Source organism: Balearica regulorum, chromosome 5 (assembly GCF_011004875.1).
Source record: "Balearica regulorum gibbericeps isolate bBalReg1 chromosome 5, bBalReg1.pri, whole genome shotgun sequence".
In the NCBI taxonomy this organism is placed as follows: Eukaryota; Metazoa; Chordata; class Aves; order Gruiformes; family Gruidae; genus Balearica; species Balearica regulorum.
In genome coordinates this window covers 39,075,582-39,094,009 of record NC_046188.1, presented here as the reverse complement: position 1 = coordinate 39,094,009, position 18,428 = coordinate 39,075,582, and the positions used below count along the sequence as shown (strand labels likewise).

The 18,428-nt window shown below is 40.2% G+C and overlaps 1 protein-coding gene across 5 annotated transcripts in view; it reads left to right on the top strand.

Annotated features, from left to right (window-relative positions):
* Nucleotides 1-18,428, top strand: part of MAP3K9 (mitogen-activated protein kinase kinase kinase 9) — a 68,577-nt gene that overhangs the window by 36,841 nt on the left and 13,308 nt on the right. For all 5 annotated transcript variants that reach the window (XR_012835699.1, XR_012835700.1, XM_075754269.1 and 2 more), the window contains exons 4-10: nucleotides 1,582-1,730; nucleotides 5,261-5,436; nucleotides 8,975-9,215; nucleotides 10,377-10,499; nucleotides 11,236-11,389; nucleotides 16,082-16,194; nucleotides 16,859-17,674. Coding sequence is in view for 3 of the 5 variants with exons in the window: in XM_075754269.1 (XP_075610384.1) it covers nucleotides 1,582-1,730; nucleotides 5,261-5,436; nucleotides 8,975-9,215; nucleotides 10,377-10,499; nucleotides 11,236-11,389; nucleotides 16,082-16,194; nucleotides 16,859-17,674 (1,772 nt within the window). In the remaining 2 variants the exon portion in view is untranslated. The remainder of the gene's footprint in view (nucleotides 1-1,581; nucleotides 1,731-5,260; nucleotides 5,437-8,974; nucleotides 9,216-10,376; nucleotides 10,500-11,235; nucleotides 11,390-16,081; nucleotides 16,195-16,858; nucleotides 17,675-18,428) is intronic.

Genomic DNA, 18,428 nt, shown 5'->3' with positions numbered 1-18,428 from the left:
AAATCATATCTTTTGAAAAAATGAAAATTTTTGAAGGAGTTACTAGGTACGTGGACAAGTGATAAGATTGCTTATACCATATTTGGATTTATAAAAACTTTCAACAAAATCTTTTGTCAAAAGCTTTTAAAGAAAGTAAATGGATGTCAGAAAAGAGGGCAAGTCTGTTTCCCATCACTTAGTCAATTCTTAATTGCTAAAGGAATAAATCAGTTTTCTTGGTGGGGAATTCTGTGTTCAACATAATCATAAGTGATTTGAAAAAGAAGCAATAAATGGTTAGGTAACATTTTTTGATGATACCAAGTTATTCAGGATAAGAAAAATTAATCTACTGCAGAGAGCTGAGGAAAAGTTTTACTATACTGAATGATAAAATAGATGAATTGGTTATAAAGACAAAGTAGTACCCATGGGAGAATTTCACATGTACAATGATGGGCTATTTTACTATTATGATTCAATAAAAAGATATTGGAATTACTGTGGGTAACCTAGCTCATTTTGTAAGGAGTCAGAAAGGCAAGTGGCAGATGAAAATTTAATAGGAAAGAAATAAAGAAGAAAACAGGAAATACTGTGCTCTCCCCATATCTTTAAAACTTTATGTGATTTTGGTCATTCCAACATAAAAGGCTTAAATGGAATGAGATGGTACAGAAGATGTTAAGGTCAATGAAAGATAGGAAATGGCTTCTGTTCAGGAGAGTAACTAGATTAGGATTTAGCTAGATAAGGATTTTGGAGGCTAGAAAGAAGATAATTTAGGTAGGATAGAGTGGGAGCCTGTGAAATCATGGATGGCATGGAAGGAGCTAATAGGGAACATATGTCCACATCTTCCTTGTATTGAAAGAACTACAGGGAAGCAAACAAAATTACCAAGTGACAAGCTCAAAACAAACACACGGAACTGTTTTTTGGCAATGCATCATTAAATTTGTGGAACTCACTACCACAGAACATAGTGGATGGTAAATGGGTTCGGAAGAGAATAAAACAGATCAATGGAAGGAAAAAAATGTCATGTCACTAAGTATGAAGAAGTCATCCCTGGCTCAGGTTACCTAGAAGCAGAGAGAATATTCTGAGGATAGGTTGTTTGTCATATACCTGGGAGAACAGTCCTGGAATTATTACCATAACTTCATAGTTAATATTTCATAGAACATCTTAAGATCATTTTAATTCTGAAGAAGTATTTTTCACTTATTTTTAAAAATCAAAAGCCACCAAACAACCCTCCTTCACATTTTTGAGAGTTCCACTGGTTTCTGGTTTGAAATTTGCTAAATTAGTTTGAAGATTTACGTTAACGTTTTTCAGATTGTTCCCAGTTACCAGAGAGAAAATTACTTTTGCCTAAAAGGCAAAACCAGCATCTTATTTCAGTCTTACTTAAAAAAAGCAGGTAAAATAAGGTACTTCACTGGCTTGGCAGCCATGATGAGCTTGTCCGGAAAACTGCAATTTATTCGGTGTCCCAGACTCACCCTGATAGGTTCAGATCCTTTCTTGTTGCTTAACAAAGAATGTGTTAAAGTCAAACACCTACTCTCTTCTCTGTTTTCTTCCTGGTAGTTATGGCGTGCTGCTTTGGGAACTGCTAACAGGAGAAGTACCATTCCGAGGAATTGATGGTCTTGCAGTAGCATACGGTGTTGCCATGAATAAACTTGCCCTTCCAATCCCTTCCACGTGTCCAGAGCCTTTTGCCAAACTCATGGAAGGTAAGCCGGTTGTGGTGTGAATATGTTTTGCCCTGTTTCTAGAGTACTGTTGAGCATTGCCACCTTCTTTTGATTTTGATGACACCTAAGAGCACAGATTGCTCAAATAGCTTCATTCAGTGGTGGAAGTTATTATGGGAGCTAGGCTTGGCTGTTCGTGTGCTCTGACGGTTACTCTATTACAAGAGTAGTATGTGAAGGAAATTTCCCTGCCATTTTTTATCAACTGGCATTATAGGAAAATGGGGGTTATTGCTGTCATCATCTAGCTTGCTGTTTTCTAGTAGTGAAGACTCACCAACACCAAAACTTCACATATTTTAGTTTGGTTTGAAGTCTTCAACTCGTTTTGAAATTCACAGCTTGAACATCTTTCTAGGCAGTGTCACATTGATTTGGAATGAAACTTTATCCTGCTGACGTTTCAAGGAGAGGGTTTAAATGTGGCTTTAACGTTTTGAAAACAACCCAAATTTTCAGTCAGAATGATATGATTTTTCTGCTTTGTGTGGAGATAGTTCATGCCCAAAGTGGGCTACATACATATAGATGAAAGAAATACAAGACTTTGTCATCAGAGCTGCAGTAGTTATAAAAAAGAATTCTGTGAGGTAGCTTTTGAGGTGTACCGATGTGACCTGCTCTGCTGGCTATTGCAACTACTTACATGTCTCCCGAGCTTCAGTTGTTCTTCCTTCCTTCCTTCCTTCCCTCCCTCCCTCCCAGTACTACCTTTAGTGTTTTTTTCAGTACCCCTATTTCCAAGGATTTCCAGGTGTCTATATGTAACAAACATTTTTATACCTCTCTGGCAGAAAGAAAAACTGAGTTAAAGAGAAATCAAACATGCTTTGTAGTCTTAGTGAGCAAAGAATGAGTCTGAACATAGAACTGGTATTCTGTGGCCTCTGGTGGTGTTTTTAGCCCCAAGAAAGGAATTTGATTCATGCAAGAAAATGTTTCTGATGGATTTCTCTGTTTTTAGAATACTTTTGCGTTTCTCTGGTCTTTTCTGTAGGTTACAGGCTTTGGTTAAGTAGAAAATTACAGGTACTACTGTGCTAAAAAAGAAATATCTTACTGGATAGTAATCATTAGCAGAGTTGCAGGTATAGTAGCAATGTAAAAGCCAGAAACTGCATCTGAAAGAGTTAATGGAACTACCAGCTCAGTGTTGTGCCAGGGCAGTTTATTTTGACGTGGTTCCCTAAAGCAAGGACCCTGGATTTCTTAAATACAAGTGAAGTATCTGCTGCTGGGGTTAAAAATAATGCCCTCTATTGGGAATGTTAGGTAGAGGCATATGGCCTGCGCTTGAACCCAGCAGCGCAGGGGTGAAGGCCCACATGGCTTTGGAACGCTTGGCTTCTCCATGCGCAGGGGGAAGAAGAGAACAAGAAAACAATTACTTTCTGCCCCCTCACCAAAACTGTTTTTCAAACAGGCTGTTGCCCGTCTCGGGTGAACTCTTGTTCCCCTAATGCTGCTTTTACTTTTGAATTACTGCCCTGGTGGTCTTCACTGAGACATGAGACAACAAAGCTGAACTTTCCCTCTTCACAGAAAAGACTTGTGTGTTACAACTGTCCTCATTAGTGCAAATAATGGCAGATCTAGGCCTGGGAAAATAAAAGCCACGGGCCACCTGCATAGTTATCCTGTTCACTCACTCATGCATTTGGCTGGCTGCAGCATTTTGTTTTACTTCGGGTCATGTTTGCTTTGCCATGCTTAAAACCTGGGGTAAAGAGGCAGGGATTATGGCACTGACAGTCCAGCTGTATCACCCATTGCTACTAATTGGTCAGCAGCAGGGAACCTTCAGCATCCTCGGCTCTCTATTTTGATAAGGGAAGCAATTTGAAATCCATAAACACAAATGTGTTCCAGCTTAGCCTCCTGGAACCTGACCAGATGCTTAAATACCGGCATCTTGATACCAGCAGTTTTGAAACCAAAGCTCCCAAATGCAAAATCTCCGTAACACTAAAATCAAAGAAAAGACCTGCAAAACCAAGCCTCAGCACTTGCATGGATTTTATGATCTGTTACTTATTTTTAATTACAGCTGCTCCTTGGTGGATTTCAATCCACAAAACTGATGGATGGATGAATGAATGTCTTTTAGGGTATCACCAACATTTTTTAAGAACGTTTCCTTTTTTCCAACTCTAAGGTCCAGGAAACTTTAGAACATTTGTATAACTCTTGCCTCGTGCTGCAGTAATGTGTGTCTTAAATCCAGTGACCATTTAGAGCAATGATAGTATGAGTGTATTGAGAGAGACCCATGTGTTAGTTTCTTCCATTCGTGCTACAAAAGTTGTATTCCCTAGAAATACACTTGAATGCTAAGTTTTTCTGTTTGATTCTTCTCAAATTTTGGCATGCAGGAGTCTAGCACTACTAGAGAGAATAAGGATACTGGTTGAACAAGAACCCGTCTAAGTGCCAGTACGGGACAATATAGAATGAGAAAGTGATGTTTTCTGCAGGAGTAGAAATAAAGGTGAAGTAAGAGGCAGGACTGAATGAGTAAGAATTTCCTATTCAAAATTGTTCTTAAGTCAAACATTTTGACTTAATGGCTTTTCATAGACATGTTCTTAATGATTTCATAGCTTGAGATGTTACTTCATACCATTTTCTATTTCCGTTTCTGTTTTCAATGTTCAATTCCCATCACTGTAAAAGGAGTACCTTTTTGTACTATTGCTACTTGAATTGCCTCGTGTGGTAAGATGGGTGCCTTAAATTCTGCATTTTTAGAGCTCTGTAATAGAGTGAGTCATTGCATTAGATTGTAAATGAAAAAGCCTGTTTATCTGTGGTTTCTCTTAAAAGCAAAAGAAAAAAGCTTGATCAAACAATTTTCTCTCAAATAATGAAGAAGAACCCTTGAAAAAAAGAAAACTCCAAATGCACTGTTTGATATCATTATTTACTTGAATCTCCTATTTTCACTCAAGTTATGCCCAGTCTGCTTTGCAGGAGAGATTTTCAGTTCTGTGAAAGAGATTCATAATGACTCAGCTGACTATTAGATTTTGTCATTAGAAAGAACTCTGATAGTTATCCTTCTGCACTATGGCTGTAATTCTGCGGCGTAAGTGCGATGAAAGGACTTTTTGCAAGAGTCTTGCATATCTCCACTCTGGGAGTGCATACAACTTAAAGCAAAATATTTAAGGAAATTTATTTATGATTTTTTAATATATGCTTGAAATTGTAACTTTCTGTAAAATTAGTAAACCTCTGTTTTACTTGGCATGTAATTGCAATAGAACCTAGAGTCCAGGTAGTTCAAGGTCTTAAGTGATGTTGAATATTGCATAAGCATGAAAGCATGAATTCCATACTTGACTTATGATCAGACAATAGTCAATGCAAGTGGGAAATGGGAAAGATGGGGTAGTGCAGATAGTGTGCATGCCACTCTTAGCCACTGGGGATCAGTAAAGTACTACTCATCCTCTCAAACCTCCATACTAGGAGATGCTTAACAGTTGCTTGTCTTTGTCCTATTCTAGACTGTTGGAACCCAGACCCACACTCACGACCTTCCTTTGCCAGTATCCTAGACCATCTCACCGCCATCGAAGAGTCTGGTTTCTTTGAAATGCCCAAAGATTCCTTCCACTCCCTGCAGGAAGACTGGAAACAAGAGATCCAAGAGATGTTTGATCAGCTCAGAGCCAAAGAAAAGGTAAGTAGAGAAAAACACTCCATGCTTGTGCTCTCTGGATTATAATTTTCCCATTTCATAATTCAAACAGGGATCATTGTTTAGTGCATCCCAGAATTAATTTTGTATGTGCTTTACTGGAGCTTGTAATAACCTGCCATTGATTCAGGGACTTAAGATGCACACAAGGGCAGATTCATGAGTAAAATAAATATCTGCATCCTGAGCTGCTACTCTTTCTAATATTGTAGCAAGCTGTGCAAACTGCTATGATGAGTTGTCTTCATTATTTAATGCATAGGATAACTATTTCACTGTAAGCATCTTAATTCAGAAGCCCAATGGTAACTCGTAACAGTAAAAGTTGGAGGGGTAGTTTCAGCATATACTCTAGCAAACATTGCAGCTTTGGTTCCATCAGGTTTGTGTTTTCCAGGTTTTGAGCACAGCCAAAGTAGGTGGATTGTAATAAACATGAGTGCTACCAGGGGAATGATCTCATAACTGTATAATTGAAGTCCATCTGGGTAAATAGCAGGAAACAAAAATGCTAGCAGGAATAAAAGGAAGTGTGACCATCAGCCTTGAAGAGTAGAAGTAAAAAAGCTGAAGTTTTCTTCAAGCATACTTCCAGAAAGCACAGCTTGCTGCATCTATGTTAAGGTCTTTACAGTTATTGGTATGAAATACTGCAGTGGAATCACTAAAGTAGTAGTATTTTTCAAAGTTAACTGTCTCTTGCCTAAAAATAAATTTGTAATAAGCAGCCAACTTGATTTGGGCTCAAAAGTTGGGTTTAGGAGGCAGAGAGAAAGAAAAGGAGATCTTGGAACAGGGGAGAGAAGACCTACAACAGTACTTAAAACATTTCTATTCACATATTTTAGTAGCTTTAGGAAAAATAAAATAGCTAACAGGCGTTTCCCTGCTGCTGTTGTCCCATGGCGTAACTGTGTTGGAACAGTTTTTGAAAACCAGAAACTTCAACAGACAAACAGAAGTAGCTAGACTGCCCTCAGGTTTTGAGTACTGTATTCCTCTGTGGCAATGGGAAAAGAGAAGTTATATCCTATTCACCTCATGAGTAAAATGTACCAAACCTCTGTGGCGATGGGATATGTAACAATGATGTTACTAAAAAAATAAAAATAAATCTGAACTAAAATCTATCTGAAGTTTAACTTGAATTCTTCAGTTTTTGCCTTCTGCAATGGAATTAGCCAGCTGGAGATAATTATTCTGAGTGCTGAATTCTTTTGTCCTTGTGGTGAGAGGAGTGCAGTGTGAAGAGATTTTGAGATCTCAAGGACAATTTCAGTTGATTCATTTTGTCAACAAGGGAAAGATTGAAAAGTTTGCCTTATGCATCTTTATGCCTAAGGAGCAGCCATGCTTGGTGGAAAATGATGGGAATGACCTCCTGATGATGTTTCCTTCATTCATTTTTATGTTAGAGCTGTGGGTTTTGCTATTTTAAGATGCATGAGATGCCAAGGTTATTTTTGAACAGTATAAGTCAATACTGAAGTTAACATAGGTACTTACTGAACAGGAAAGCAAGGATTAATTCTTTTCAATGTTATGAATACATCTTGCAAAATGGGTTCCCATATGCATGGTACTCTCCAGTGGCTCTTGTAAGCATGTTCATGTCAGATATCCAGCATATTTTCTCATGATACTGAATTTAGGATTCAGTGCTTTTTCACAGAATCACAGAATAGTTGAAGTTGGAGGGACCTCTGGAGGTCATGTGGTCCAACTGCCCTGCTTCAGGAGGGCCACCTAGAGCCAGTTGCCCAGGATCGTGTCCAGAAGGCTTTTGACTGTCTGCAAGGGTGGAGACTCCACAAGCTCTCTGGGCAACCTGTGCCAGTGCTCAGTCACTCGCACAGTTATAAAGTGTTCAGAGGGAATCTCCTGTGTTTTAGTGTGTGCCCGTTGCCTCTTCTCCTGTCACTGGGCACTGCAGAAAAGAGCCTGGCTCTATCTTCTTTGGACCCTTCCTTCAGGTTTTTATATACACTGATAAGATCCCCCTTCCCCCCACCCAAGCCTTCTCTTTGCTAGGATAAACAGTCCCAGCTCTCTTAGCCCTTCCCCACAGGAGAGATGCTCCAGTCTCTTAATCATCTTCATGGCCCTTTGTTGGACTCTTTCCAGCATGCCCATGTCTGTCTTGTACTGGAGAGCCCACAACTGAACACAGGGTACCAGGTGTGGCCTCGCAAGTGCTGATGTCCAAATTTTAATACTGATATGAAGGACCTTGAATGGTGTGGTGGGTTGACCCTGGCTGGAGGCCAGGTGCCTTCCAGAGCTGCTCTATCACTCCCCCTCCTTAACTAGGCAGGGGAGAAAAGGTATAACGAAAGGCTTGTGGGTTGAGATAAGGACAGGGAGAGATCACCTTTGTTGGGCAAAACAAACTGAACTTAGAGAGGGAATTCATCTAATTTATTACCAAGCAAAACAGAGTAGAGGAATGAGAAATAAAACCAAATCTTAAAACACCTCCCCCCACCCCTCCCATCTTCCCGGGCTCAACTTCACTCCTGGTTTCAACCTTCTCCCTCCTCAGCGGCACAGGGGGACAGGGAATGGGGGTTACGGTCAGTTCATCACACGTTGTTTCTGCTGTTTCTTCCTCCTCAGGGGGAGGACTCCTCTCATTCTTCCCCTGCTCCAGCATGGAGTCCCTCTCACGGGAGACAGTCCTTCACAAACTTCTTCAACATGAGTCTCTCCCACAGGCTACAGTCCTTCATGAACTGCTCCAACGTGAGTCTCCTCCATGGGGTGCAGACCTTCAGGAACAAACTGCTCCAGCGTGGGTCCCCCACGGGGTCACAAGTCCTGTCAGCAAACCTGCTCTGGCGTGGGCTCCTCTGTACATGGGTCCACAGGTCCTGCCAGGAGCTTGCTCCAGCGCGGGCTTCCCACAGGGTCACAGCCTCCTTCAGGTGCCTCCACCTGCTCCGGCGTGGGGTCCTCCACGGGCTGCAGGTGGAATCTCTACACCCCCTCATCCTCCCTCCATGGCCTGCAGGGGGACAGCCTGCCTCACCATGGTCTTCTCCACGGGCTGCAGGGGAATCTCTGCTCTGGTGCCTGGAGCACCTCCTGCCCCTCCTTCTGCACTGACCTTTCTCACATCTTCTCACTTCTCTCTCCGGCTGCAAAAGCTCTCTCTATCTTGTTTTTTCCTTCTTAAATATGTTATCACAGAGGCACTGGTTGACTTGGCCTTGGCCAGCAGCAAGTCCATCTTGGAGCCGGCTGGCATTGGCTCTATCAGACACAGGGGAAGCTTCTAGCAGCTTCTCGCAGAAGCCACCCCTGTAGCCCCCCTGGTACCAAAACCTTGCCATACAAACCCAATACAAATGGTAAGCATAGAAGTTCTTGAGGATTGTTTTTGGCTTTCAGCTGAGCCTTTGAATAGTGGCGCTAGCAGTGTTGCGAGAAGTCATTGCTGCAGTACCTTCAGAACAGGGGATGTTAGTCTTAACCCACAGGTCACAAGGTAGCTTTTTGTTTTTTCCTTATCTCCCTGCAGGAGCTGCGCACATGGGAAGAAGAGCTGACTCGTGCTGCTGTTGAACAGAAAAACCATGAGGAGTTGCTACGAAGGCGGGAACAGGAGCTGGCAGAACGTGAGATTGACATCCTAGAAAGGGAGCTCAACATCATCATCCACCAGCTGTGTCAGGAGAAGCCTCGGGTGAAAAAACGCATGGGGAAGTTCAAGAGGAACCGGCTCAAGTTAAAAGATGGCAATCATATCAGCCTGCCTTCAGGTTGGTGATATGTTAGGCTATGTCAGGTTAAATGGGAGGAACAGGTGAACCTGCAGCTTCTACTGCTACTTGTGCATTAGAAAGTATTGGATGTACTCTTTGGAAAGTATTGCATGCCTCTTTGGAATCAGGAACCTAAATTTGATGCTTGCGTGTCTTGCATTCCCCAAAGTTCCAAGTATGAAGGCCAGAAATAAATTTGAGATGTTACATGTTTGTTAATCAATGGCTGTATACGGTTCATGGTAAAAATGTTAATGTTGCAGTTTAACATGTTAATACTCAAAATGATCAGTCTAACAAAGGATGTAAATAAAAAAATGATGGAAGTTCTTGCTCTAGGAATATTTTACATAATGCTGCAGCAAAAACCATAATCTATTGGATTTCTTGGTGCAGGAATCTAAAAATTATCAAAAATACATTGATGGCTGTGAGACTACAGCCCTTAATTGCTAGGTCATATGTGGACTCATATTAACACACAAGTGACCTCTAATACCATACTTCTGGAAGAAATTTTAAATATTGGTGCAGTGTTGGGGAAGTCACTTTTAAGAGTGAAGATGGTGATTTTCAGAAATGTTGAATCCTTAGCATTTCTGCTGCAAATTCTGTATGGAGATTCAAATTTACAAAAGAACAAAAGTGTGGGTTTTGTAAATCACCTAGGGCTCATCGTTATCTCAAGGATGATGGCTTGCGCTATATTTGTTTTCTGTGAGAGACTGGCTGTTCAGAAGAGCAATGATGATAAAATGTGCATGTTAACTATACTTTTCTTCAGGTCTGTAAACACCTATTGCTGGTGGTTTTGCTTAGCTTAAGAAACTGAGAGATAAGGCGAAAGGAATTTATACAGGGATACACTTTGGCATAAATGTCAGTCAGCAAGTGAGGATCTATGTGTGTATGTATCTCACACATAAACTAAGAAGATGTATCTTCATGAGTGAGTGCACATCTTTGTTCTGAAGTAACTGCGTGTATGATGGGGTGATAGCAATTAGCTGTAAAACTTAATTTCAACATAGATCCCGTAAATTGCATTCTTTGAAAGTTACCATAAATTATTATTTCTTTTTTATTATATTAAAACCAAAGAATTTTAACTGTGTCTTTCTGCTTTTGTTTTGATTTTTTTTTTCTTTTGGTAAACAGATTTCCAGCATAAATTCACTGTGCAGGCTTCTCCAACGATGGATAAAAGGAAAAGCTTGATCAGTAGCTGCTCCAGCCCTCCTGCAAGTCCTACCATTATTCCCAGACTCAGGGCCATACAGTGTAAGGAGCTCAATGTAGTATTGAATTTGGGAAATGTGCAGTCTGTCAGCGTGGTAAGATGCTAAGATTCCATATCTAGGACAGGACTGTAAAAAAAAAAAAAGAAAAAAAGTTCTAAAATGTTTGCCTTGTGCCCTGCACGTATGCATTTAGAGAGAAAAATGGAGTGCATTGGTGATGGAGGGGAGTATCACCTTCTTTGGAATCCAAACCTTACTTACCAAGTTCTTGAAATACTGCTGGTTGATTGTATAGAAAATACATTCCTTAGGTGTACGGGTTAATTTTTAAAAATAGTAATTTGCAGAATAGATCTGTGAAACATTATTGAAGTGGATTAAGCTACTGTTGGAAGGAAGAACCAAAAAAGAAGGGCACTTGTCATGAAAATAGTGTTCCCATAACAGAATTAGGCAGGCAAGCATGGGATGTTCATTAATGTGTAGTGTTTGTATTGGATGTCATGACACTTGTGTGTCTGGTGTCAAACTGGTGGTTCTAAAAGTGAAACCAGTGATGGAATGAAGCTGTAAAGCCCATCTACACTAATTTTGAAGGGATCTTGTTGTTAGATCTGTGGTGATAAATGGTCAGAATTATGGGAAAGAAGCCTGAATGGATATTTTTATTACTGTTCCGGCCTATGTTTTATTCTTTATGTTGCTCTGGAACCAATTTTTTAATTTGTGTATCTATTTCTCTTTCCCATTTTCCACTGTTTTTCCCACTTGTGAAGTGACTCCTGCTGAAAGCAGTAAAACATGGGGACGAAGCTCAGTCCTTCCAAAGGAGGAAGGAGAGGAAGAAGAGAAGAGAGGCCAGAAGAAAAAGGGTCGCACCTGGGGACCGAGCTCACTTTGTCACAAGGAGCTAGGTGCAGGAGAAGATGGGTAAGGGGGGTCCTGGAACCAGATTGGTTTCCAGGTTCTGAAACTGGTTATGAGCTGGTTCCCAGGAGCTGGTTGCATGTCTTCTTGCGAACACTTTTCTGCTTCCAAACTTACTTGCTGTACTGGAGATGTTAGAGATTTAGAACAGAACACAAAACTGCATTGCATTCAATCCCTTGCTAGAGGTCCAGCACTGACTGATGCTTTCACTGTCTGCTATTATCCTGTTATGTGTATATTTGTAAGCAGTAGAACTTCTTAGCTGTGCAAAACTGTTTCTCTAGTAGCTTTTCTTTAATTTCAGGCTCAACTTTCTGTAGTTTTCATATCATATCTGAAACTACTTCTCTTTTAGAATTCTCAGCTATGGTTTTTCTTGTCTTAAATGCTATTTTAAAAAAAGTATCTGGTAGAGCCAGGCAAATATCTTCTCTGCAGGCTTTTGAAAAGGACATGTACCTTGAGTAAATACATCCTCAAAGTGATTTTTGCAGACATACAGGTTTTACCTCTATTTCTATAGATTCTTGTTCTGTGGCTGCTTTTTTCTTTTTTGTGTGTGTGAATTTATTTATACCAGGACTCCAACAGATCATTGCCAGAATTCTGCTTTAAACATAGGAGTATTTTGATCTTTTAAAAGATTTGAATGCCTTGTGATTTTTAGTGGAGTTTGAAGCTTTTTCCCCTGCTAAATTAATAGTTTGACTCTTGCCATGTTATTTAGCAGGGAAAATAAAATAACTGGTTATAATTTATCTTTAATATTATGTGCTCAGGTGTGAAATTCCTGGAAAATAGATGTTTACATAATGCATTGTTATTGCAGTCCTCTGTGAGAGGGCCTGGATCTAAGTGTTCTAATGACATTAAAATACGTTCTCCCTCAAAGGTACTCGGACATGTTACTAGGGCAATGTGGAGGAAGCTTCTTTTACTACTACCTATGCTATACTTATAGATGAAGTATAGCATTCTATGGAATTGAAACAGATGTTACGCTTTACAATCATTAATTATATAAAAGGGCAGGAGATCACTGAAGCTGGTAGAAAAACACTTCTACTTTGAAATCATGTTCTTAGAATTCTAGGAGTAAAGCTCTTCAGTTTTCTGTTCATTACTGTACAGTCTGAATCATTGAATTGCTTTTGGACACAGACAGCTGGAGAGGAATTGCTTGCTAACCATGAAAACCATCCTATTCTCTCTACAACTGAGATGTTCTATAGTATTCATCACCTCTTCCAGGGAGACTCAGTACACCTATGGCATTTTGCAGAGTATCTGAAACATGATAGTGTTGCAGGGCAGTATGATTAACATACAATGAACTACTGTGTCTTGCTGAGATCGTGCCAGACTGCAGGCTTTAAACTAAAGGGAGCAGAGTTGCAGTAAATGTTAACGACTCAAAATACAGAGTCCTTGCTGGTTTTAGTATTCTTTAATTCTAATTTTAAAGGGTAGGAGGATAAAAATTGGGGTCAAGTGAAGAGCTAAACTTAGGACACAGAAGTCTTCTCTATGACACTGTTCTAGTAGCAGCAATGCTGCTATTCCAGTTGCTTGCATGACACTGTGATCACGGGAACTTGAATCTTCATCTTTTATATCACTTTCCATGTGTTCTCCACAGGAGGTAATTCCAAATTTATGCAAGGATTACATTGTGGGAATTACAGTGAAATTCTCTAGCCTGAGTAAACTGACCTATAATTAACATCAAGTAAAGGCAGTCATGAAAAGATCACATGGTGATTATTCACCCTTCTGCATTTATCTTTGAGCATAAGGAATATACACAGCAGTGGAAGGTTGCTGTGTGAATTGCAGAGACCAGATGAAGCTTTAGTGTTGTAACAGTTCAATTGTGATCTTACGGTATATTCTCAAGGATATATGCTGAAGTCTTAATTGTCTTTAAACTTGGCTTAAACTTGATTATTTTCACACTGTTACAATGGCATGGGTGATCTTTACCCTGTTTAAGTTTTTACACTGGTGGTGTTACTGATTTTACAGAAGGTGACACTGGATGTGGGGTACTCATAGTCCTTTAGCAGTTATCTCTTAAAATCTTGCAAGCTAAAAAGGGATGAGACTGGGAACAGAGACTTTTTATTCATGACAGTATTGTATTAACACCTCAGCATGGTGTTACAGAATGATGTTAAGACACCAGAGATGCCATCTTACATCTTCCAGTTGTAAGGAAGTTTTTTGCAATTTGCTCAGCAAATAAGCCTCGTCACCTTTTCAGTCCTGAAGAGAGGTGCTTTTGACTTCCTAGTACAAAAAGGCAACAGAGAAGTAACTTGACCATAATACAACAGAGAAATAACCTTCCTGTTATTTAATCTAAATAGATTACAGATAAGAAGTCTTTACATTCCTGAATTGTCACACTAGCGACTAAAATAGCTAGTTTTGCTGCTAGTGCTTTCAAATCATTCCAGTTTCTCTCTCCTTGGAGCAGCAACAGAGTACATTACTACTACAGCAGTGTTATTTAAGTCAGCATGTTTTGAATTGTTTTCAAATGCACACTACTGTCTAATTAAGAGGATGTGCAGCTGTCCTCTGCACAGGTCTTTGGGGTCTGCTTGTAATTTGGGAGAGAGAGAGAAGGAGGAAAAAATACAAGGGAAGGATAAAGATTTTATAACCTGGAGGCAGACGTAGCAGGCCTTGAAATTATTCTGGTAGTTACTTATCTTTCTGTTCAGATTGAGCTGTGCTTTGTCAGTAATAGCAAATCTTCAGTTTGTTTTTTGGAAGGGAAGATTGCTCTGATAAGTCATAAGGAAGCAAACTAAGTTGATGAGTCCTGCTGTACAATAAAGGGCAATTCCCAAGACCCCTTAGATAGCTATGACTGTAATGTGAAGGCTAAACTGAAGATTACTGCTGCCTATCACTTACAACTTTGCTATCCTAACTATGTATTAGTACTATTTATCCTAACTAAGTATTATTTTACTAACCTAGTATTTATCCTAACTATGCATGTTGTACACATGGATAGTTTAGATACAAGATCCATTATTTGGTGGGTTGTGTTACATGGCTGAGTATAGTATGGAGAGAGTAAATCACACACTGAATTGCATCTCTGTTGTAAAACCATGTGGTTGTCTTTCTTGACAAGTAGGATTCAGCACTATGCTGTTTGGATTCAAGTTCATAGCAAGGTACTGCATGTGGCAGAATGGTCATGGGGGGGAAATGATGGGTTTTCAAGACAGTTGAGAACAGCACAGGATACTCAGCGTAATGCCTATAGCACGGTCATCAACTAACTGAACATGTGCTGATCAAGTTTAGACCTTGTGACCTTGCTGTAGCAATCTAGTTTGGTGACAAGCAGGGCATCCCAGTTAGGTACAGAATAAAGGAAAAATGCATACCAAGGCAAAAAACCTGATATAATTAAACTTTGAAATCATGCAGTGGAAGCCATTTTAGAAATGCCCAGTGATTCCGGTGGCAAATAAGAATCATAAGAGAACTTCTATATGCTCATACCCTTCTTTCTCTGTAAGCAAAGGATTGTAATGAATTACGTGTCTCATCAAAGAACAATGCTAGTTAGTAATGGACCTGGAAGAGGTCTTATCTCCTAATTTTTCTGTTCTTTCAATAACAAGGCGATGCTTTTGTGTGTCCAGTTGAGATCATTCAGACTATCCACAGATCTTTTTACTCCTTTCATTCAATTTTCTGTCTATCCTAAGTGTATGTTAGCTTTTCACCCTCACTACCATGTGTTTCATGTTGGAGTTTGAAGAAAGGCACCAGAAATCTCCCAGTTCGGACTATACTGATAACTGAACAATAAAACTTTGCTCAGTGTTGATATGTCAGAAAGTTGTGCTGCTTACTAAAGATGTTTCTGATGTCATGAAGGTGCTGCGGGGAACAAATAGGATGATGGTAAAGAATGAATGGCTATGAATAGGGACTACTAATAAGCTCAGGTGCCTGGTGACTGATGTCACTTGCATTTAAAGGTATAAGTAGGGATTTGGTTTTGAGTTTTTCATTTCTTTGTTTTTGTGAGTTTTGGGGTTTTTTTTCTGTAAGTAAGGGAAACAATGACATGATTTATGATTTTATCTACCTGTTTTTCCATGATCTAGAACTTATGCTTTTAACTGTCTGTACTTCATTGCAGTGTTTCCTTTAGAGGAGAAATATTGAGGTTTATAATATGGAGGAATGACTTTGCTGTTACAATGACTGTAGCATGTTATTGTCCCAGTGAGTGATCTTTGACTTTCATTGTTCATTTGTATTTCACATGGAAATGTTTTTGGAGATATTTTTCCCCTCCTGCTGAGCACTTCATTTTTTACCTGCCATAGTAGGTTTGCTTTGGTTTAAAAAGAAAATGTTTCATCTGATTTCTGTAGTGGTGCTTTCTATTATTCTTTCTTCGTAGCTGTTGCTTATCAGCAGAGGTCTTTTGACTGCCATGGTGTAACAAATGAGGGAGGGACTTTATGACTTTTTTGTATTCTAAGGTGCTGTAAAGATGTTGCAAAATGTCTTGCTAAGGAAGGACTTCAAATCTATGTAATTAAGAAGAATACATGCATACCCTAATTAGATCAATAGAGAATATAGAAGGGGGGAATGAAAATTGTTTGTGAGCATGGTACATTTTCTCCCATCTTTCTACTATTTCAGTCTGAAAGCTCTGGTAGAAGGATACAAACAGTGGTCATCCAGTGCACCAAACCTTGGGAAGATCCAGAGAACTGCACCTGCTTTTCCAGGATTCACCAGCTTAGCAGAGATGGGTAAATGAATTCCCTGGACTTTGTATTTTCATCCCCACTTGCATTCACATTTGAATGAACCTCTCCTTTCCTGACCTTCACTTGGTACCCTACAGCAATGTTTTCCTTTTGGTGGTATCCATTTTTCTTTTATTCTTTGTGAAGTAACTACCTTTTCCTTCTGGATTTTCTTTTTTTCACCTCTCTGCTTGTGCTTCTTATCTGTCAAGCTAACAAACTTCTCTTAATTCCCCTCTAGCTCCATGCTACCTCTCAGCTCCTTTCCTGTTGATACTTAGATGTGCAGCATGGCTACACCTTCACTTGCAAGGATAGATCCTTATAATTTTCCTATCTTTTGCTCTTCACTCCCAAACATATAAATTTACTGTATAAGTCACTGAGGTGTAGCTTGCTTCTGAAATGCTGTTCTGCAATTGATCTCAAATAGATTAACGTGTCGCTAATTTCTTCTGCTCTGATAGCGTTTCCAGTTACTTGTCTTAGCCTATCTGCTTTGGAGACAGTAGCCTGTGAGTATTTGGCATTTGGTGAATGATGCTTGTGATGAGGACAATTTGCATCTTCTGAGGAGAAGCTTATTTTCATGTATATTTGTAAGACAGTGAAATTTGCCAGTGAAAATGTTACATCCATGCAAAGCCTGTTTTCATTTGCTTTCCAGATGATGAAGACAGTGAATGTCTTAATGGGGAGGGCAAAGTGCACCCTTCACCTGGGCACAATCAGTCATACCTCTGCATCCCATTTCAGAAGAATGAAGACTGGGATGGCCCTTCTAGTGATGCCAATGAGGAGTCCACCCCTGTGAACTCTGCTACTAGTACCCCACAGCTGACACCCACCAACAGTCTCAAACGTAGTGGCTCCCACCACAAGCGATGTGAGGTTGCATTGCTTGGCTGTGGAGCAGTGCTGGCTGCTGCAGGCCTGGGGTTTGATCTGTTAGAAGCAGGGAAGTGTCAGCTGCTGATTGAGGAGGAGCCAGAGGCACCCAAGGAAGAGAAGAAGAAGCGCGACAGCATTTTCCAGCGAGCTGGACGCCCACGCAGGAGCACTAGTCCACCTTCCCGAAAGATCTTCAAGAAAGAGGATCCTATGTTGTTGCTAGGCGAGCCATCCACATCCCTCACCCTTCTTTCCCTGTCTTCCATTTCCGAATGTAATTCCACCCGGTCCCTGCTGCGCTCAGACAGTGATGAGATTGTGGTGTATGAAATGCCTGTCAGCCCAGTGACAGTCAAGGCTCCCTTGCCAGCCATTACCAACCCCCTAGTCAATGTCCAGATTGAGAGGTTCAAACAAGACCCCAACCAGTCCCTGACTCCCACACACGTGACAGTCTCTTCCCACACCCAGCAGAGCGGGCACAGGCGCACACCTTCTGATGGGGCCATCAAAGGGAGTGGACTAGTTGTCAATGGGTGCCCAACCAGTGGATGCCCTTCCAGTAGCTGTTTAACTGGAGCACTGGGAGCAGGTAGGTTTTCAGCCATCTTCTTTTTCCTCTTCAGACTAAAGACCCAAACAGTATAATGACTTGTTAGGAAGTAAACATATTGCTTATACAGCATCCATTATGATGGCCAGCCCACAGGAAGAGCTTATGGATGCTATCATTACACAAATAATGCAGCAATGGTCTCTGTTCCAGCATCTCTGCACGAAGGAGCTCTCTCTACTCCCCTGTGCTGTGAGGCAGAGTGTAGTATTGTTTCTTAGACAAAGTACACATATTGCGCATTTTTAGCAGTTCCTCGGGATTCCATCTCCATTGCCTTTATACACTTGTTTGCATTGCTGTTAGAATTTCAAAGTACATTCTGATCTTTAAGACAGTGAAAACTGTCACAATATCAAAGTACATTCTGATCTTTGAGACAGTGAAAACTGGATCTCTAAAGCAGTTTGGGGCTGTGCCACTGTTGCTCTTATTCCTTTGCAAGCAAGAGGGATCTTGCGGGGTAGGTAGGGTTGCAGTCTTTAAGAGTGGCAGTGACTTGATAACTTAAAAAAATGCCTTCCTGTTTTCTTGCCCTAGTAACTCAGAAAAAAAGGACTATAATAATAAATTAACATCTGATTTAATTAGACTTTTCCCAGTGGTTAAGCAAATTGAGGTTGTCTGTTGAATGGCAGTCTGCAGTAAAATGTGGGTTAATGCAGCTGAGAATACTCATTAAAAATGATATTCATGAAAATTTAAAAGTTATGTTGTATTTATTAAAAACAAA